Consider the following 22,238-nt stretch of genomic DNA (forward strand, 5'->3'; position numbering starts at 1 on the left):
TGAAACACAGCGCATGTTTGACAGTGTGGTTAAGCCTTAAGTTTTTTCGAAAATGTCAAACAGTTTAGCATAGAGTCATTGCGTGTTCAACACAATGAGTAACAGAATAGGTGCGGTTCGCCTGCGACTTTTAACCGGTTTGCGGTCCATATTTCTTGTAATGCTAAAAAGTGCTTAGTTAAAAAAATACAAAGGTCTGATTTTCTTGTTTAGTTCTATCAATCTGTTGTTCAGCTGCTGTCGTTTGGAAGTTTATAGTAACTTTACGTCGTATTTGTGTGTAGCTTTTTGAAATTGCTTAGCTTTAACTGTTAAATTTGCTGCGATGTATCAATTGTCCTGGTCGACATGCGTTGATCTTTCATACATTGGACCTGGATTTTCAAGAAATTGGTACGTATTGTTGGTTTTGGCGAGTTTTTCATAACTTATGTTGTCAAAACATTTGCACCTGTAACCATCTTAATAATAATGACTATCTCAGTAAACACAAAAAAATGAATTGCTTGATAAAGAGAACACTCTAAGAGGCGCATGGTCAGACAACAAATAAGATTGTAGAATGATCTTTGGCGGTCCAGTCTTATAAAGTTAAGTGACCCCTGACCTACCTCAAATGTTTAGTGTATCATTAAGGCCATACGTAACTTTACAGAAGCGTACACTATTGCCCCCGAACTCTTTTTGTATATCGGGTGACCTTTTTACTTTTAAGCCGTTTCCGCAGGAATTCTTGCCTTCTTCAGTAGGCTAAATGTAGGGTTGGCGTCCGCCCCGTTGGTCTCTTTTTTTTGGCAACTTTTCATTTTGACCAAGGTAAGGCTTCATTGGTTATATACTTATGAGAGAAAAAAGAATACGACAGAGGAGAGTACAGTTGGTACCAATCGAAAATCACGGAAGTCGGGCCTTTTTTATTGCAGTCAGTCGTTTCGCAAATGACAGACGAAACTATAAGTAATTTCTTTTTCCAATCAACAATCACCTATGTCAAGCCTTCCTCAATCGACAATCCTAAATGAATTGATGCTTTATTTATCAACAAGTCTGGTCATTTCTAATTTACCATCAAGGAAGTAAGGTATTTTCTATTGTATTCGAACCTTTCTCATTTAACAATCACTCAAGTCACGGCAACCAGGCCTTCTCTATTGCAGTCAGGTCTTTCCCAATCGACAATCAAGGAGGTCAGGACTTTTCGATTGCATTCACGCGCTTCCTAATCGAAAATTACAAACGTCAATCTCTTAACAAACAATCACCCAAGTCAGACCTTTACAAGGCAACAACAATGCCTAAAGTCAGGCCTTCTCTGTTGCAGTCAGGCTGTTTTAGCTGTAAGCTTCAAATGTTTACAAAACCACAAGCATTATTTGCATAGAAAAAGAAATAAAACGATTTAAGTGGATTACGTTATATTCCTACGTGTTTGCAGTTCAATTTTATGTAGTTTGTTTCTACAGTTTCAGTTTGTAACTTGAAACTGCTTTGGAAATAAATATGGTGTTGGTTTATGTTGTATTGTTAACATTCTTTTTTCACCTGGCACAAGGTAATGTCTTATGTTTTCTTGGTATAAAACCAGTCATTAAAAACGTATTTTTGAGTAGTCAGTAAGTAATTTAGGTATTTGAATAAGTAATTAATTAGGTTATTCATATTTGCATTTTCATGTTTATAGTTAAAAAAATGATTTGCATTTCATATTGTTTGTTAGAATTGAGGTACATATGTAAACCAGAATAACTGCCACTATTGTACATTGCAAACTAAAATTGTTGTTTGACATATTTTTCAGGTCAGGTGGATTGCCTTGTTTGCCAAGATTATAGCGGGATGAATTACAACCCTGATCCGTGTTACAACAACCTTATGGGCACAAATCAAACCTGTACCTCGCCTTCAACCTGTCGACTTGAAATCGTATCTGAAGAAGGTAGTTGATGGTTTGCGCCAGCGGTGTAAACCTGTGACCACGACACGAATTTATCCGACTGTTAACTTGTATATTAACGTGTATGTAATGACAGTCTTATATTCACTAAAACTTTTCTAACCTATTAACTGTTATTAAAGGATTCTGTGGGGCCCAAAAGTTTTGCCCAGCAGACCCAGTAAACTTACGCAACATACTCTTGTATGTTGATTGTGTTATGACACTTGGCGGCCGTTGGTAAAATATGACGGTGACGCGGCTCTGATCAGAGCAAAGAGATTGTACACCCCAGGTTTGCTTAGTAACAAACTGTGGCCCACATTTTTGCAATCATTGTTGTGTTCCACCAAAAAAAAGTTTGTTGTACCGGGCTATAGTCAGTTTATAGTTGTTTTTTATTATTTAAAATTTGTAATAATAGTCAAGTTTATCTAAACTTTTCCAGGATCTATTCAGCAAATTAGCAGAGCTTGTGGAAATAGTGGTGAAACCGTAGCACATGGGCTCCAGTGTACTACCAGTTCCCCTTACTTTTTCTCATCAGTTGAAAGAACAACATGTACATCTGTGTGCAGCACTAATGGTTGCAACAACCAACCTGCAAGTAAACAGGCTATTTACCACTGTATTTTTGATACAAAGCTTAAATGCGTTAAACCTATCCCAGATATTAGAGGTTTGCCCAAAACCAAAAGTGTACTTTTTGTTACAGGTAGTCTTAAGATTTGTGCTTTGGATTGTAGTGGAAACGGAAAATGTGTTGAAGGCATCTGCGTATGTGACCATGGATATAACGGGACTGACTGCAGCAATGAAGGTTTGTTAAACATGTGTGCATGTAAGCGCGTTTTCTTCTGAAAAACGTAATCAATTTAGGTTGAACACCTGCACTAATGCTACACGTTTTAACACACTTACACAAGGGCATAACTTTCATATTTGGAAATGAGTTGGCAAGATATTCCGTTTAAAAATTACAAAAAAAGTCTCAAAGGTCCTTACCCTTGGGGACCATTGAGCCTCGCATAAAGGACCTTTGGGCCAGTATTTTCATGTGATATTCTGGACCATTAAACCACGCATGAGGGAGCTTATTAAGAGTTGTTTTGAAAGTAGAACAATTTTTTTGAAAAAGAAATCTAATATTAATCAAAAGAAATAAATACAACCAGCATCAATAGCTTCATAGGCCAAGGACCTTTGGGCCATGCCTAATGGTGTAAAGTCAAAGGGCCATGCCCAATGGTCTTGTGAACAATTGGCTCAATGGTCCTGCATTGCCGCCATTACGAACTAAACTTACTAAACTACGTTACACAGATTAACTTAAGAAATATTAATGCTCATCTAACGCTACAATTAACTAACTAATATCCTGCAAACTTCGTGTTTTAACTAGCTTTCTCTAATAAAGAAATTACAAAAATGTAAAGGAGCAAAATATTTACTTTCAAGCTGCGAAAACTTAGTTATACTCACAGTTTCTTCTGTAAGTGACTGACCTTCTTGTTGCTTTAAAACTATTGCAACACAAGTACTAAATTCGTATGACTTAGAACTCGCTACAGCGGCCAGTTTGAGAGAAACGCATACTGGCCCAAAGGTCCTTCATGCCCAATGGTCCCGCATCTCCCCAACTGTCGTGCATTACAATTTTAAGTTAATGTTGTTTAACATTTTTTTCAGTTTTGGTGGACTGCTATGTTTGCCAGAATAACAGCGGCTTGATTGATTCTAACCCTAATCCGTGCTACAACAATCCCACGGGCATGATTCGAACTTGCAGGCGGCCTTCAACCTGTCGCCTCGAAATCGTAGCTGAACATGGTAACCGATGGTTTACATCAGGGGTACACAACCTTCGACTGCATAGACAAATTTATGCGACTGTTAACTCGTACACCAAAGTATATGTAATAGCGGTCTTATGTTGGTTAAAATCAGCTACCTTAAAACCGGTGTTATAGGACATGTTCAGACACAGTAGCTTTACGCAACATACTTTTTTACGTTGATTGTGTGCACACTTTCAGGCACCAGTCCGTTAAGACACTTGAAATATTGACCGTTATAGCAAAAAGGTTGTGCACCTTGGGTTTATTAGGTGACAAATTGTGGCCCACATTTCCGTTGTGCTTTTCCACCCCAAAAAGCAAATGTTTGTTTGGCAAAAAATTGAATTGTTATATTGTCAGTTTTCCTTAATAGTTTAACGATTTAAAATAAAAAATAATAGTCAGATTTATCAAAATCTTTTGAAGGTTTTATTCAGCAAATTAGGAGAGGTTGTGGAAACAGTGGTGAAACTGAGGCTCATGCGCTCCAGTGTACTACCAGTCGTTCTTATCACCCATACTACTCATCGGATGAAAGAACAACATGTACATCTGTGTGTAGCACCGATGGTTGCAACAGACAACCTGCAAGTAAATATTTACAGCTGTTTTTGATACAAAAAACTTAGATGCTATAAAGCTAATCCAGAATTTGAACTTTTGTCCAAAGTGTGCCTTCTGTTACAGGTAATCTTACGGATTGTGCTTTTGGTTGTAGTGGAAACGGAAAATGTGTTGAAGGCATCTGCGTGTGTAACGATGGATTTAACGGGACTGACTGCAGTAATAAAGGTTTGTTAGACTTACAAGCATTGTGCTTGTAAGTGGCGTTTTTGTCTGAAAAAAGAAATAAATTCAGGTTAAAGTGGGTTACGTTATGTTCCAAAAACATATTACAGTTTTTTTTTTACTTGCAATTTGTTTTTTACAATATAAAGCTTTAGATTTTGTTTCAAAACCGCATTGAAAATGAATATGGCTCTAGCTTTCTTTGCATTTGTCTCGTTCTTTTTTCGCCTCACAGAAAGTAATGTCTTATGTTTTTTTGATACATTTAACCTGCTGTGAAAAAAAATGGTATTTGATTAAGGTAAACTATTAGTAAGCTGTTGAGTTGCGCATGGGCTGAGCTCATTCGCGGATGAAGCAATTGGTACCAACACGATTGTGCAAAATATTAAACCAAGCCGGAAATAACTGCACAAGTTAAGACGTTATAAAGCGCGTCAATCTTTCTGAGGACACAATTGGTGGATAGATGGCAAACGCACTGCCGCTACACCATTACTATAGGTGTTATGTGGCAGGGACTAACATTGGAGGGTGAGGTTGGCGCATTCCGACATCGAGATTGGGAACACGTTGGTGGAACCAGTCAAGTTCGGATCTTAGCTAACCATCCGTGTTAGAGTAAGAGGGTGGGGTTAAATAGAAAAAAGCACTAAAAAAAACTGTTAAACAGTTTCAGGCGACGGAAGAAAGGGTGCAACACACACTTAGTGACGATATTACACAATGTCTGGTTGTACTATGTAACACAAAAAATGGAACAAAAAAACATTTTGGGATTTTTATGCGCATAATTTTTGAAACACATTTTGTGTTTAAATTGTTTGTAAAAAAATAGAGTTGTATACATAACCAGAGTAATTCTTACTATAATACATTACAACTTTAGAATTGTTGTGTAACAATTGTTTCAGATCAAGTGGACTGCTATGCTTGTCATGATTATAGCGGGTTGAATCATCATTATGGCCCTAATTCGTGTTACAACAACCCCAAGGGCATGATTCGAGCTTGCACACGGCCTGCAACCTGTCGACTTGAAATCGTAACTAGGAAAGGTAACTGATGGTTTTCATCAGGGGTGCACAACCTGCAATCACGAACACAAATTTATGCGACTGTTAACTTGTGCATCTAAGTATATGTAGTGGCAGTGTTATATTGGCTAAAACCTTGATACGTTAAAAACTAATCTTAAATGATTTTGTTAGGCTAAAAGATTTTGTCAAAGCCCAGTAGCCTTACGCGACATGTTGATCGTGTGCATACTTTCAGGCACCATTAATGGAATAATTAAAAATGTTAAGACACTTGGCGGCGGTTGGTAAAATAAGAAGCAGTGACGAGGCCGTTGTAGAAAAAAGATTGTGCACCCTTGATTTACTAAATAACAAACTGTGTCCCACATTTCTGCAAAACGTTGTTATACAAAATAAGAAGTTAGGTTCATCTAAATCTGGTGCAGGTTCTGTTCTGGAAATTAGCAGATCTTGTGGAAACAGTGATGAAACCGTAGCACATGCGCTACAATGTACTGCCGCTTTCTTCTACATACCCGACACGTGGGTTGAGGGAATAACATGTACATCTGTGTGCAACACTAATGGTTGCAACAGCCAACCTGCAAGTAAATATTTACCACTGTGTTTTGAAATAAAACTATTAGATTTGTAAAAGCTAACCCAGAATCTAAACTTTGGTCTAAGGTTTGCCTTTTGTTACAGGTAATCTTACGGATTGTGCTTTTGGTTGTAGTGGAAACGGAAAATGTGTTGAAGGCATCTGCGTGTGTAACGATGGATTTACCGGAAGTGACTGCAGAAATGAAAGTTTGTTAAACAAAACATTCTGTAATTAAGTAGTGTTTTTATTGGAAAAAAGACATCAATTTATGTTACAGTGGTTTACGTTTTGTTCATAGAACGTGTTTGCTGTTCATTTTTCCGCAATTTGTTTCTTACCGCATAAAGCTTTAGTTTTCAACCGCATTGTAAATGATGGTCTCGTTCAGTTTTCGCCTTGTGGAATGTAATTTCTAATGTTTCCTTGATACATTTAACTTGCCTTCAAAAAACTGTTTTTTGAGTAAGGTATTTATGAGTAAGCTGTTAAGTTGGGTTTGGTATAAGTTTATTTCGCCAGTTGAAGCAATTCGTAGCATCACAATTACGCTAAATTATTCACCAAGCCGGAATTAACTGCGCATAGCGAGCCGCTATAAAGCTCGACAATATTACTAAGGGCACAATTGGTGGATGGATGGTAAACGCGCTGGAGCTTTAAAGTTAACCATCCGTGTCAGAGAATGGCACAAAAACAAATAAGTTTATTTGGTATTTTATGAGTATAAGTTTTGAAATAAAAATTTTGTTTAAATTGTTTGTTGCAAAATAAAGTTGTACATATAAACCAGAGTAACACTTTTTTATTTTGCATTACAATATTAAATTAATGTTGTTTAAAAAAAAAATTTAGTTCCAGTGAACTGCTATGTTTGCCAAAGTTATGACGGGTTGAATGATTCTAACCCTTATCCGTGTTACAACAATCCTACCGACACGATTCAAGATTTCTGTTGGCATTCAACCTGTGTTCGAGCTTGCACACGGCCTGCAACCTGTCGACTTGAAATCGTAACTGGGCAAGGTAACTGATGGTTTTCATCAGGGGTGCACAACCTGCAATCACGAACACAATTTATGCGACTGTTAACTTGTACATCAAAGTATATGTAATAGCGGTCTTATATTGATTAAAACCTTGTTACCGTACAAACTGGTAAATGATTCTGAATGGCTAAAAGGTTTTGTCCAGCAGACCCAGTAGCCGCTTTTGTACGTAAATTGTGTGTGCACTTTCAGGCACCAGCACGTTGGACACTTGAAATAAGAATCGTTGACGCGGCCGTTACAACAAAAAGATTGTGCACTTCTGGTTTACTAACTGACAAACTCTGGCCCACATTTCTGCATAACATTGTTTGGACCACCAAAAAATAATATTTGTTTGTTTAGTAAATAATTGAATTGTTGTATTGTCAGTTTTCCATAAAAAACATTCATGTTTATCAAAATTTTTTGCAGGTTCTTTTCAGCAAATTAGGAGAGGTTGTGGATACCGTGATGAAACCGTAGCACATAAACTCCAGTGTACTACCAGTTCTTACTACTCATCGGATGGAACAACAACGTGTACAGCTGTGTGCAGCACCGATGGTTGCAACAACCAACCTGCAAGTAAATAAGCTACTTACCAGTGTATTTTTGATCCAAAAACTCACATGCGTTAAAGCTATCCCAGAATTCAGACTTTTGCCCAAAGTGTGCCTTCTGTTACAGGTAATCTTACGGATTGTGCTTTTGGTTGTAGTGGAAATGGAAAATGCATTGAAGGCATCTGCGTGTGTAACCATGGGTATAACGGGACTGACTGCAGTAATGAAGGTTCGTTAAACATGTGTGCATGTAAGAGCGTTGTCCTCTGAAAAAAGTTTAGTTTACAGCGGGTTATGGTATGTTCCTAAAACGTGTTTGCAGTTTGGTTTTTACAGCATACAGCACTAGTTTGTATTATAAAACCGCATAGGAAATGAATATGGCATTAGCTTTCTTTGTATTGTTCGCGTACTTTTACCGACTTAGAAAATTAATCATGTTTTCTTGATACATTTAATCTGCCGTAAAAACTGATTTTTGAATCAACTATTTAAAAGTATGCTGTTGATTTGGGTTGGGGTTCAGTTTATTTTGCTAGTTAAAGCAATTTGTAGCAGAAAAATTACGCTAAATCTGTCACCAAGCATGAAATACCTACGCAAGTTAGGACGTTAGAAAGCGCGACAATACTTTTTAGGGCACAATTGGTAGATATATGGTAAACGCGCTGCAGCTACACCATTACTATAAGTGTAATGTGGCAGCAACTCACATTGGAGGGTGAGGTTGGCGCATTTGGACATCGAGACTGGTATCACGTTGGCAAAACTACTCAAGTTAGGTCATTGAAGTCAACCACCCGTGTTAAAGTAAGAGGGTAGGGTTTGACAGAAAAATAACACCATAAAAACCTGTTAAATAGTTTCAGGCGCTCGAAGAAAGGGTGAAGCACAAACTTAGTAAAAATATTACATAAGAAAGGGTGGAGCACAGGCTTAGTAACAATATTACATAATATGTGGTTGTACTATTAACACAAAAATGGCCCAAAATTAAATATTTGGATTTTTATGCGTGTAGTTTTTGTTTAAATTGTTTGTAAAAAATAAGAGTTTGTTATTTAAATTGTTTGTAAAAAAGATTAAAAAAAATAAAGAAAAAATAATATTGTATACATAAACCGGAGCAACACTAACTATTATGCATTACAATTTTAAATTAACTGTTGTTTATCATTTTTTCAGTTACAGTGAACTGCTATGTTTGTCAAGATTATAACGGGTTAAATGATTCTAACCCTAATCCGTGCTACAACAATCCTGTAGGCATGATTCAAGCTTGTCCGTGGCCTTTAACCTGTCGCCTTGAATTCGAAGCCAAAAAAGGTAACTGATGGTTTACGTCAGGGTTGCACAACCTGCGACCAGGAAGACAATTTTTTGCCTCTGAAACTTAGATTTCTGTGGGGCTGCTTAGTAACAAACTGTGGACCACATTTTTGCAGCCTGTGTTTTGTTCCACCAAAATAATATTTGTATTTGCATTGTTGTTTTGTCAATTAATATTTATAATTTTTTCATTATTTAAAAATAAAATAGTCAGGTTTATCTAAATCTTTTACAGGTTCTATTCAGCAAATTAGCAGAGCTTGTGGAAACTGGGGTGAAACCGATACACACGATCTCCAGTGTACTACCAGATACACTTACGTCTACTCATCAGTTGAAAGAACAACATGTACAGCTGTGTGCAACACCGATAGTTGCAACAACCAACCTACAAGTAAATTCCTACCAATTTTTTGACACAAAAAACTTAGAGGCGTAAAATATAACCCTGAGTTTCGACTTCGGCCTTAAGCGCCCTTTGTCACAGGTAATCTTAAGAATTGTGCGTTTAGTTGTAGTAGAAACGGACAATGCATTAAAAGCATCTGCGTGTGTAACGATGGATTTAACGGGACTGACTCTAGCAATGCAGCGTTAAACATAAAAGCATTGTGCAATTCCATGGTGTTTTGTCTGATAAGGTGAACGTCCGAAACTGTTGACACGTACAAGATAAAGCAAAAAAACGTATTTTTTGATTTTGTTTCATTGTTCATTTTTCTTTGCATTGCCAGCATCGATCTTAAGCTGCGTGCAGTGCGACGACGATGGATATTCTAGCTCTAGCTGTTCTGCTACACTCACTCCTGAACTTTGCTGGGATACCTCGTTTGACCGATGCTTAGCAAGTCAAACAACTTCATATGATACAAGTGAGGCGGGAATCTCTATTGAAGTCGTATCTCGATGTTTTATATTTGTTTCATAGTAACAGACACAAAAAGTCATATTTGAATTAAAGCCCATTTTTAATCAGTGAGGTACTTCCTTTACACATTGTTTAAATTGTTTGTTAGAAAAAGAGTTGTATACATAAGGTTTTATACTTGTTTTATTGTAAAGTTACAGACACAGGGAGTCAGATTTGAATTACAGCTCTATTTTTAAACAGCAGGGTACTTTACACACGTTTGAACCTGCAGTTTAAAAAATACTGATATGTGCACTCTACGTTGTTGGTCGAACTAACACCAAATATTTACAGCATCACACTGTTTCAATACGGTAGGACGTTAGTATTTTCGAAACAAGTAGTAGAAATAAACAGTTTTATTCTCACGTAACTTTTTAGCATAGGGCCTGCTTCGTAGCAAAGCTTATACCAGCTGATTCGGTATGACGCCTTCAATAGACTTGTCGTACTATTTGTACATAAGAGTGTCGTAATCGTTGGTCTTAGAAGTGATCCCAATCATGGATTTTTTTAGCTGGTCAGCAGTTAACCTAGCGTCATCCTATTACGACCAAGCGCCCCCATATACAAACCCTGAAAAGGCTGTTGGTTTGAAAAATTCTAGCCCATATCTTGTCGACGTGAATAGTTGGGAGACTGGCCTAATTCGGTATTGCGCCTGCAATACGCCTGGTGTATCATGATTTTTGCTTTGTACAAATTTTCCATGTTACTAAAAGCGTTTAAAATGCTTTACAGGAGGTGCTGTAGTTAGAAGTTCTGTTTCCCGTCGTTGCAGCCGTTCTTCATCTGTTATTAAGGATGAATGTACTCCCTCAACATCAGTCGGTTATTCTCTTAGTAGTTTTCAATATACCTGCACACAAACTTGTTCTGACAAGGGTTGCAATACTTTCACACGTAAGTTTTTGACTATGTAGTCTTGCCAAAAAACAAGGATTTTAAAAATAAAAAAAATAAAAAGTTTGGGAATCAAAAACACAATGTCAGGATTTGCTTTAAAACCTTCCTTGATTTAAGTTTTGTGACCAAAAAATTACTAGGCACAATACATATACCCAACACGTAACAGGATATTTTCTCATTTATTCTAACAGTGGATTGTGAAGTAAAATGAACTACCAAATGCCTTTCAATAAACTATAGAAAATGTCTAATATTCATTGGCAGTGAAGGATATATTAGCTTTTGAAACCTTAACTTTGGTATCTTTTCTTTCTTTAGCCCAAGAACCTAAACTAGGTCCGTTATATTGCTGCACAGACCAATCTTGCACTGCCATAATTCGTTGTCTAACTAACCAGAGATATTGTTACTTCAAGGCGATGTATAGCACTTCCGCGTCTCAAACCGACGTCAATACTAATGGAGGTAGGATTATGAAATGTTTCAAAACTCTTTTCAGACAAACCAGTGGTTGTTGATCCATCAGGTTTTTTGTCACTTACAGGCGTTTCTGATGAACGAGGATGTTCGGCCACAGTTTTAACATCACAATGCACAAATACCAAATCTAACGGTTCGAAAGTCACGACTTGCCAAGAAACTTGTCAAACCAACGGATGCAACAATGGGTGGCGTAAGTGGGCCTAATTAACACAAAAATATTCGTAATGCAAAACTAGTGAAACTTTTGTTGAAAATACAAAAAACACTATGTAGTTTAAAGAAACCAAATTTCTTACGTGTTAAAAACTGCATGTTTTGCTATTTCAATTAAACCCAATATTCAACTTCCCTTCGGTTTTGAACTGGCTGTAAAAATATACTAATTAAATGTTGTTATTGTCAACTCAGCAAACAGACCCAAATGCTTGCAATGCACCAGCCAGGCAGGTGGTATAGCATCAGGATCAGACGAATGTCTTTACAATCCTCAATCAGCATCATCATGTCCACACCCATCCCACCAGTTCTGCGTTTATATCGAGCAAGGAAAGTCTGGAATGTTGACCTGTACGTACAAGTTGGTACACCCATGCAATATCCCATGCTTGGCAAATCCTAAACGGTTCTGTGTTTTCCAAATGCAGGGGTAATATATCACAGAAGTTGTCACATTGTCAAATAGCGTCAAAATAACATTAATTAATTATATCAGATAAATGTCAACAAAGAGTGAGAAAAAAATGCAGAAGTCAAACCCAAACTTGATTCCGGTATTTTTGATTTTTGGGAACGATTCCAGAATAATGTGCCATTCAAAAGTTTTTGTATTTCGGATCCGATTAAATTCTTCTAGGACAGTCCACCATATCAAATTTATACGCAACCATTTTACATTTCTTTTAATAGATCGACTTGCCGATAATCGTAGAGGTTACCCTCGTAGCATGTCGAGAAGCTGTTCGACTACTGACATTGGAACAGGGTGTGCGGATGTCAAGATAGGCGACACCATTTATCAGCAATGCAACAAGACATGCAGTTCGGATGGATGCAACTATGGTAAAAATGCGAGCATTTTATTTTTAAATGATTGTCGGTTCAATGAATAGATATAGGCGTTTAAAGCACGGATTCTTAATTAATTAAACGCTGGTACCCCTTAAACAGTCAATATTTCCTCGTACTTCTGGGCTACGTTAACTGATAAAAGCCGATGCGGTAATTTACTATAAATTATGTAACAAATCCACACTGAAGTGGATTATGCTATCCATACCGAAACAGTACATTTCATAAATAAGTCACCTTATTCCTTATTTCTTCACTGTTTTCAGTTTCCCCGAAATTAGTGGTTCGTATTCCCCAGAGGGTACACGTAAACCTAGTTAAGTGCTTGTGACCTAAATAGTTTGTATTGTGTTAACTTTAAAAACTGACATAAAAATGGTACGTAACGTAACAGTACAGAAACACTGCACTAGTGCCACAGAGTTTGGCATAAACCACTACACATCCAAAGAACTAATACAATTTGGTGTTGATAGGAATGGGAGGTTCCAGTAGACCAGTCACAAGCTTGGTGGTACTCTTCGCTACAAGTGTGATGGCTTATGTTACCCTGTTTACATTTTCTCAATAAGTTCGGTAAAGGTCGTCATTTGAAATTATACAATTTTATCATGCTCTTTCTAATGGAAGTGGGGTGACAAAACTGTTGCAATAAACATTTTCCTTCTCTTTTTTTTGACCAAATGGCATTATTTTATGAAACACAACAAAAGCGTTGATGTAAAACAATACTATTGGCTTTGGAAAGTCGTATTGATTATTTTTGCTCTAACAATTCACATCTAAATTCTAAATTAATTACTTTATTTGTACATAAGCATAAATGAATGTGTTGAAGTGAAATTTATGCGTGCCAGTTTTTTTATCATTAACATTTTCGTTCCTTCACTTTTTTTATTTGTGCATTCGCTCACTGGCGCACACTTTCTTTTTATTTATGAAACGACATCGTGAGATGTTATTTGATCTCATTTGTAAGATTGTTCGGGTAACATGTACGGTGCCCTGTTTTGCCATTTATTTTATTTTATGGGATCATTTAACTTTCACGATGTTGGGTAGGGTTTATTTTTTGGTGGTTGTTGTTTACCTACCTATATTATTCAACCGGCTGGTTTCCACCCATGTTGCCACACCCAGTCGCGTTGCCCTTCGCGCCGCTCGCTTCTCCAGCGGGATCCCCGACTTCTCTATCACGTGTCACATTGTGTACTTTAAACTAGCAATCACCAGCTTCTTGCTTGGTAGATGAAGACTACAATTAACTTTATGCATAAGGATGAATGAATTGATGCTTTAATAAATTTGAATCACATGCTACATTAGCATATTTTCAGGCACTAGAGTATTGTTTTTGCAACTATATGTAGAAAGTACAAATAACCCAGCAGGATTGGCCGCTTATGCAAACCCTTAAAGTGGCATTTGTTTTGTGTAACATTTTAAGATGGAAAGTGCCTAACTTTTTACTATCGTTGCTTTCTCCTGAAGTCACTATTCAAGAAACTAAAGAGAAAAAAACATGTCGCGTAGCAACGCGTGTGTTGCTAACCGAAATTTGCAAGAAATAATAAACATCGAAGAATCTGCGTGAATACTGGCAACGCTAGAAAACGAAACATTTCCGTGGGTTTGCAAGCTATAAAAACGCCATAAATTACACTTTACCAGTCCTTAGGGTAGACGTAAGGTTGGCACCTTCGTTTTAAGGCAAATGCTTGAGGGACAAAGCAAGATTGTGAAACGCGGCGCATCGAGCAATTACATGGACGGTTCCATTATTAGCAGTGAAGCACAGCGCACCTTTGACAGTGTGGTTAATCCGTAAGTTGTTTCGAAAATGTCAAACAGTGTTAGCAAAGAGTCATTGCGTGTTCAACACCATGAGTAACAGAATAAGTGCGGTTCGCCTGCGACTTTTAACCGGTTTGTGGTCCATATTTCTTGTAATGCTAAAAAGTGCTTAGTTAAAAAAATACAAAGGTTTGATTTTCATGTTTAGTTCTATCAATCTGTTGCTCAGTTGCTGTCGTTTGGAAGTTTGTAGTAACTTTACGTCGTATTTGTGTGTAGCTTTTTGAAATTGCTCAGCTTTAACTGTTAAATTTGGCCTTTGCGATGTATCAATTGTCCTGGTCGAAATGCGTTGATCAATTTACATTGGACCTGGATTTTCAAGAAATTGGTACGTATTGTTGGTTTTTGCCGAGTTTTTCATATCTTACGTTGTCAAAACATTTGCATCTGTAACCATCTTAATAATAATGACTATCTCAGTAAACACAAAAAAATGAATTGCTCGATATAGAGAACACTCAAAGAGGCGCATGGTCAGACAACGAATAAGATTGTAGAATGATCTTTGGCGGTCCAGTCTTAAAGTTAAGTGACCCCTGACCTAGTTAAAATGTGGTGCATCATTTAGGACAGTGGTCGGCAACCGCCGGGCCGCGGCCCTGTACCGATCCGACCCCTTGGGGGTGCGTGAACCCCTGGTTAAGAACCTCTGCTTTAAAACGTTTTGCTCAAGTATCTCTGGGCAAATGAACTGTTTTGTGAGTTTTCATTGTTAAATATTTGTAGTTTTTTGATGGCCGGTCAGCGATAAAATTTCGGTTTTGAAATCGGTCCGCGTTAGAAATAGGGTTGCCGACCCCTGATTTAGGCCATACCTAACTTTACAGAAGGATACACTATGGCACTCGAATTCTATTTTATATTGGGTGACCGATTTACTTTTAAGCCGTTTCTGCAGAAATTCATGCCTTCTTAAGTAGGCTAAATGTAGTGTTGGCTTCCGCCCCATTGGTCTCTTCATTTTGGCAACCTTTCATTTTGACCAAGGTAAGACAGAGGAGAGTACAGTCGGTACCATTTGACAATCACGGAAGTCGGGTCCTTTTTATTGCAGTCAGTCGTTTCGCAAATGACAGATGAAACTAAAGATCATTTCTTTTTCCAATCAACAATCACCTACGTCAAGTCTTCCTCAATCGACAATCATAAATGCATTGATGCTTCATTTATCAACAAGTCTGGTCATTTCTAATTTGCCATCAAGGAAGTAAGGTCTTTTCTATTGTATTCGAACCTTTCTCATTTAACAATCACTCAAGTCACGGCAACCAGGCCTTCTCTATTGCAGTCAGGTCTTTCCCAATCGACAATCAAGGAAGTCAGGACTTTTTAATTGCATTCACGCGCTTCCTAATCGAAAATCACAAACGTCAATCTCAACAAACAACCACCCAAGTCAGACCTTTACAAGGCAACGATGCCTAAAGTCAGGCCTTCTTTGTTGCAGTTTAGCTGTAAGCTTCAAATGTTTACAAAACCACAAGCATTATTTGAAATAAAACGATTTAAGTGGATTACGTTATATTCCTACCTGTTTGCAGTTCAATTTTATGTAGATTGTTTCTACAGTTTCAGTTTGTAACTTCAAACTGCTTTGGAAATAAATATGGTGTTAGTTTATGTTGTATTGTTTACATTCTTTTTTCACCTGGCACAAGGTAATGTCATATGTTTTCTTGGTATAAAACCAGTCATTAAAAACGTATTTGTAAGTAGTCAGTAAGTAATTTAGGTATTTGAATAAGTAAATAATTAGGTTATTCATATTTGCATTTTCATGTTTATAGTTAAAAAAATGATTTGCATTTCATATTGTTTGTTAGAATTGAGGTACATATGTAAACCAGAACAACTGCCACTATTGTACATTGCAAACTAAAATTGTTGTTTGACATATTTTTCAGGTCAGGTGGATTGCCTTGTTTGCCACCATTATAGCGGGATGAATTACAACCCTGATCCGTGTTACAACACGCCTATTGGCACAAATCAAACCTGTACTTCGCCTTCAACCTGTCGACTTAAAATCGTATCTGAAGAAGGTAGTTGATGGTTTGCGCCAGCGGTGTAAACCTGCGACCACGAGACGAATTTATCCGACTGTTAACTTGTATATCAAAGTGTATGTAATGACAGTCTTATATTCACTAAAACTTTTCTAACTTATTAACTGTTTTTAAAGGATTCTGTGGGGCCCAAAAGTTTTGCCCAGCAGACCCAGTAAACTTACGCAACATACTCTTGTATGTTGATTGTGTTATGACACTTGGCGGCCGTTGGTAAAATATGACGGTGACGCGGCTCTGATCAGAGCAAAGAGATTGTACACCCCAGGTTTGCTTAGTAACAAACTGTGGCCCACATTTTTGCAATCATTGTTGTGTTCCACCAAAAAAAAGTTTGTTGTACCGGGCTATAGTCAGTTTATAGTTGTTTTTTATTATTTAAAATTTGTAATAATAGTCAAGTTTATCTAAACTTTTCCAGGATCTATTCAGCAAATTAGCAGAGCTTGTGGAAATAGTGGTGAAACCGTAGCACATGGGCTCCAGTGTACTACCAGTTCCCCTTACTTTTTCTCATCAGTTGAAAGAACAACATGTACATCTGTGTGCAGCACTGATGGTTGCAACAACCAACCTGCAAGTAAACAGGCTATTTACCACTGTATTTTTGATACAAAGCTTAAATGCGTTAAACCTATCCCAGATATTAGAGGTTTGCCCAAAACCCAAAGTGTGCTTTTTGTTACAGGTAGTCTTAAGATTTGTGCTTTGGATTGTAGTGGAAACGGAAAATGTGTTGAAGGCATCTGCGTATGTGACCATGGATATAACGGGACTGACTGTAGCAATCAAGGTTCGTTAAAACAAAAGTATTGTGCAATTACGTAGTGTTTTCGTCTAAAAAAATCAATTCAGATTATAGTGGGTTCGGTATGTTCCTAAAACGTGTTTGCAGTTTATTTTCTTGCAGTTTGTTTTTTACAGCATACAGCTTTAGTTTATATTCTAAAACCTCATATTAAAGTTAAGACGTTATAAAGCGCGACAATATTTTCGAGGGCACAATTGCTGTATAGATGATAAACGCGCTGCAGCTCCACCATTACTCTAAGCGTTATGCGGCAAGGGCGCACATTTAAAGGTGAGGTTGGCGCATTTGGACATCGACACTGGGATCACGTTGGTGGACCTAAAAGCTATCCGTGTCAGAATAAGAGGGTATAGGGTTTAACAGAAAAAAATACATGTGGTTGTACTATATAACACAAAAAATGGCACAAAAACAAATGTTCGGATTTTTGTGTGTATATTTAAAAAAAAATGTTTGTTAGAAAACAGAAATGTATACATAAATCAGAGTAACTCTTACTATTATGCATTACAATTTTTAAAATAATTTTGTTTAACAATTTTTTCAGTTCCAGTGGGCTGCTATGTTTGCCAGGATTCTAGCGGGCTTGATGACTCTAACCCTGATCCGTGTTACAACAATCCCACGGGCATGATTCAAGCTTGCACGCGGCCTGCAACCTGTCGCCTCGAAATCGTAGCTGAACATGGTAATTGATGGTTTACATCAGGGGTGCACAGCCTGCGACCGCAAAGACAAATTTAAGCGATTGTTAACTTGTATATCAAACTATATGTAATTGCGGTCTTATATTGACTAAAATCTTGCAACATCAAAAACATGGTCTTAAAGAATTCTGTGGGGCTAAAAGATTTTGTTCCGCAGTTCCAGTAGCTTTACGTGACATACTTCTGTACATTGATTGTGTGCACACTTTCAGGCACTAGGAAGTTGAGTCATTTGGTGGTCGTTTTATTAAATACGAAACGGTGAAGAGACCGTTGTAGCAAAAAGATTTTGCACTCTTGATTTACTAAGCGACAAACCATGGCCCACATTTCACCAAAACATTGTTTTGTTCCACCAAAAATAAAATTCATTGAAATGTTGTTTTGTCAGATGATATTTATTTTTCGATGATTTAAGACTAAAATAATAGTCAGGTTTATCTTAATCTTTTCCAGGGTCTATTGAGCAAATTAGCAGAGGTTGTGGAAACTGGGGTGACACAGAGGCACATGCACTAGACTGTACTATCAGTTCATCTTACGACTCATACTACTCATACTACTCATCGGCCAGAAGAACCACATGTACATCTGTGTGCAGCATTGATGGTTGCAACAACCAACTTGCAAGTAAGTTTTTACCACTTCGGTTTTTGATTGCGTATAAGCTATCCCAGAATTTAGACATTTGCCTAAAGTGTGCCTTTTGTTACAGGCGATCTTACGGATTGTGATTTGGGTTGTAGTGGAAACGGACAATGTGTTGAAGGCATCTGCATTTGTCACCATGGATTTAACGGGACTGACTGCAGTAATAAAGGTTCGTTAGACATAAAAGCATTGTGCAATTAAGTGGTGTTTTCGTCTGAAAAAAGAAGTCAATTTAGGTTAAAGTGGGTTACAGTATGTTCTTAAAACGTGTTTTCAGTTTAGTTTCTTGTTGAGTTGTAAGACAAAAACCAGAGTAACACACTAACTATTATGCATTACAATTTTAAATTATTGTTGTTTAAATGTCTTTTTCAGTTACTGTGGACTGCTATGTTTGCCGGGATTATAGCGGGTTGAATGATTTTAACCCTGATCAGTGTTACAACAATCCCACGGGCGTGATTCAATCTTGTATGTGGCCTTCAACCTGTCGCCTCGAAATCGTAACTAAACAAGGTAAATGATGGTTTACGTCAGGGGTGCACGAGAGTTGTAAGTCGGGCCGGGTTTGGGTCGATCCTGGTTCGGGCTTGGGTTTCTCAAAAAAAACGAGCTTGATTCGGGCCCGACTTTACACTCTGGGTCAGTATTTTATTAAATAAATTTAACAAGCTTAGTAGCCAGTTGCTGGACCTAACCTAATGTCAAACAGCCCTAAAACGTCTTGTTTGAGACCGATCGTCTAATTGTGTTGGTTGTCATTTCTCAGGCTTTAATGTATCCGCCTGTCAATTTTACTTTCGAGTCTAAACGGGCTTCCCATAAACAATACGGGTTCGGGCCGGGTTTCGGGTCCGTTTACAACCCTGGGGTGCACAACCTGCGGCCGCGAAGACAATTTATGCCACTGGAAATGATTTTACATAAAATAACATTCTTGTTTATCTAAATTGTTTGAAGGTTCTATTCAACAAATTAGCAGAGCTTGTGGAAAAAGTGGTGAAACAGAGGCACATGCACTTGACTGTTCTATCAGTTCTTCTTACGACTTATACGACTCATACTACTCATCGGTTGAAAGAACAACATGCACATCTGTGTGCAGCACTTTTTGACCACATTGTTTATTGATACACAAAACTTAGATGCGTTAAAGATATCTCAGAATTTAGACTTTTGCCCTTCTGTTACAGGTAGTCTTAGGGATTGTGCGTTGGGTTGCAGTGGAAACGGAAAATGTATTGAGGGCATCTGCGTGTGTAACGATGGATTTACCGGGACTGACTGCAGTATTGCAGGTTCGTTAAACATAAAAGCATTGAGCATGTAAGTGGTGTTTTCGTTTGAAAAAAGAAATCAATTTAGGTTATAGTGTGTTCGGTATATTCCTAAAACGTGTTTGCAGTGTATTTCTTGCATTTTTAATTTCGTTTTTTACACCATAAAGATTTAGTTTGTATTTTTAAACCGCCTAGGAAATGAATATGGCATTAGCTTTCTTGGCGCGTTCTTTAACCACCAAAGGTAATTTATTTTGTATTGTTGCTACATTCGGTCTACAGTAAAAAAACTAATTTTTGAGTAAGGTATTCATAAGTAAGCTGTTGAGTTGCGGTTGGGTTGAGTTTATTTCGCTGAGTGAATCAATTCATACCGGCACAATTGTGCTTAATCAGTCACCAATCCGGAAAGATCTGCGCAATGGTAAGACGTTATAAAGCGCGACAATATCAATGAGGGAACAATTGGTAGACTTTATCGTAAACGCGCCGCAGCTCATTGAAGGGTGAGATTGGCTCATGTGGACATCGAGACTGGAATTACGTTGGTGGAACCAGTCAAGTTGGGGCCTTAAAGCTATCTGTGTTAGCATAAGCCGGTAGGGTTCAACAGAAAAAAAAACACCAAAAAAACCTGTTGAATAGTTTCAGGTGCCGGAAGAAAGGGTGCAGCACAAACTTAGTAACAATATTACACAATATCATACTCACTCGGGGTGTACACGTATGCCTAACCATAGTTGAGTGACTTAAAATATTTGGTCTAAGTTTGACCGAAATAAATGCAATTTTAAAGCACTGACACGATTTTGTGTTTATAGGAATGGAAGAAAATGGAAAGGGAGGTTCCAGTAGACCAGTCACAAGCTTGGTGTTACTCTTTGCTGCAAGTGTGATGGCTTGTGTTACCCAGTTGATAGTTTCTCAATAAGTTTGGTAAAGGTTGCCATGTAAAATTAAACAACCTTATCATACAGTTTCTAATGGAAGTGAGGTGAAAAAACTGTTGCAACAAACATTTTTGAAACCTTCTCTTTTTGTTTTTGTTACCTTCTCTTATTATTCTATGAATCACAACAAAAGTGTTGATGTAAAACAGTTTATTATTGGCGTTGCGAAGTCGTGTTGACTACTTTTGTTGTGACAATTCATGTCTAAATTAAGTTAGTATCCACTTGGCCGAATGGTCCAGCGCGCCTGACCCATATACAGACATAAAAAACCCTAATCTGGATTCGTCCCCGGGAGTGTCCTGGGTTCGAACCCCATGAAAAAAAGTTGGTGTCCACTTGCATACCACTTATATGTATCTTTTGATGGTCACTGCACATTGACGACCATCAAGCACAATGCCAATACACTTTATTTAAATCACTGTAACGTTTGTCGATGTTTGAATCTCGATTCCCGGAGTCACATTAAAAGGCAGCGTTCAATTTACACCGTAGTTCTATTTTCTGGAGCCTTGCATTTTTGTTGAGTCCACTTACATGTTAATTTGTTGCCCACTTGCATATCTAATGCCGATTGCTTTACTAATCACCAAGGACAAGGTCAAAACACTTTTCTTGAGCCCGTTCACTGAATGTACTGTACATCACTTCTAAACAATTGTTGTTTGTGCATTACTTTGTTGCAAAATTCTAATTCTTTGTGTCGTACAAAAAAACAGGCATTGCTCCTTTGAATATTTTCTAACTTTAATCAAACAGTTCATACTTTTCCTGGGTGAAGTATCCGAAACCAAGGAGACTAAAGTGTTGACCCAAGAAAATGTACAGATTTGGTTCTTTTTGAGCACTATTTGTTGTATTTTATCATCACTTGTTTTGTACGTAAACATAAATGAATATATTGAAGTGAAATTTATGCGTACTTGTTTTTTATTGTTAACTTTTTCGTTCCTTCACTGTTTTCCTTTTCACATTCGCTCACTGGCGCATACTTTCGTTTTATTCATGAAACAACCTCGTGAGATGTGATTTGATCTTATTTGTAGGATTATTCGGGTAACATGTACGGTGTCCTGTTTTCCCCCCCCCCATTTCTGTATCGCGATCATTTAACATCTCACGATGTTGGGTAGGGTTTCTTTTTTGGTGGTTGTTGTTTACCTACCTATATTATTCAACCGGCTGGTATCCACCCGTGTTGCCACACCCAGTCGCGTTGCCCTTCGCGCCGCTCGCTTCTCCAGCGAGATCCCCGACTTCTCTGCCACCTGTTACAGCGTATACTGTAAACTAGAAATAGATTCATCCAGCTTATCGACCTCATGCAAAAGGATAAATGATTTGAGGTTTTAATAAATTTGAATTACGTGTTACGTTGTTTTATTTTCGAAGTTTTTGAAGCCGATTTGTTATCCTGTGTCACTAGTGTTGTGTCTTCAT

The 22,238-nt window shown here is 37.6% G+C and overlaps 2 protein-coding genes across 5 annotated transcripts; both read left to right on the forward strand.

The window, feature by feature from the left end:
- The first annotated feature begins 288 nt into the window (after positions 1-288).
- On the forward strand, positions 289-13,793 carry LOC145203634 (uncharacterized). 2 transcript variants are annotated; one of them, XM_080075891.1, is made up of 22 exons: positions 289-393; positions 1,799-1,936; positions 2,382-2,540; positions 2,649-2,753; positions 3,623-3,763; positions 4,198-4,362; positions 4,459-4,563; positions 5,475-5,618; positions 6,026-6,187; positions 6,285-6,389; positions 7,036-7,206; positions 7,644-7,796; positions 7,899-8,003; positions 8,960-9,100; positions 9,339-9,497; positions 9,838-9,975; positions 10,755-10,916; positions 11,241-11,387; positions 11,467-11,595; positions 11,814-11,972; positions 12,312-12,464; positions 12,950-13,793. In XM_080075891.1, the coding sequence occupies exons 2-22, from the start codon at positions 1,837-1,839 to the stop codon at positions 13,042-13,044; spliced, it is 2,898 nt and encodes a 965-aa protein (XP_079932017.1). In that variant the 5' UTR covers positions 289-393; positions 1,799-1,836; the 3' UTR covers positions 13,045-13,793. The 2 variants fall into 2 exon arrangements, with proteins under 2 accessions (XP_079932017.1, XP_079932018.1); XM_080075892.1 differs by lacking the exons at positions 2,649-2,753; positions 3,623-3,763; positions 4,198-4,362.
- Positions 13,794-14,550: 757 nt separating this feature from the next.
- LOC145203638 (uncharacterized) lies at positions 14,551-22,171 on the forward strand. Of its 3 annotated transcripts, none has more exons than XM_080075898.1 (11): positions 14,551-14,658; positions 16,235-16,372; positions 16,818-16,976; positions 17,085-17,189; positions 17,755-17,895; positions 18,371-18,544; positions 18,630-18,734; positions 18,941-19,081; positions 19,526-19,662; positions 19,759-19,863; positions 20,667-22,171. In XM_080075898.1, exons 1-11 carry the CDS (start codon positions 14,592-14,594, stop codon positions 20,739-20,741), a joined length of 1,347 nt encoding a protein of 448 aa, XP_079932024.1. In that variant the 5' UTR covers positions 14,551-14,591; the 3' UTR covers positions 20,742-22,171. The 3 variants fall into 3 exon arrangements, with proteins under 3 accessions (XP_079932024.1, XP_079932025.1, XP_079932026.1); XM_080075899.1 differs by having other exon boundaries at positions 19,526-19,638; XM_080075900.1 differs by lacking the exon at positions 14,551-14,658 and adding an exon at positions 15,223-15,317.
- The last annotated feature ends 67 nt before the right edge of the window (positions 22,172-22,238 follow it).

Source organism: Phallusia mammillata, chromosome 8 (assembly GCF_965637545.1).
Source record: "Phallusia mammillata chromosome 8, kaPhaMamm4.hap1.1, whole genome shotgun sequence".
NCBI classification, from domain to species: Eukaryota; Metazoa; Chordata; class Ascidiacea; order Phlebobranchia; family Ascidiidae; genus Phallusia; species Phallusia mammillata.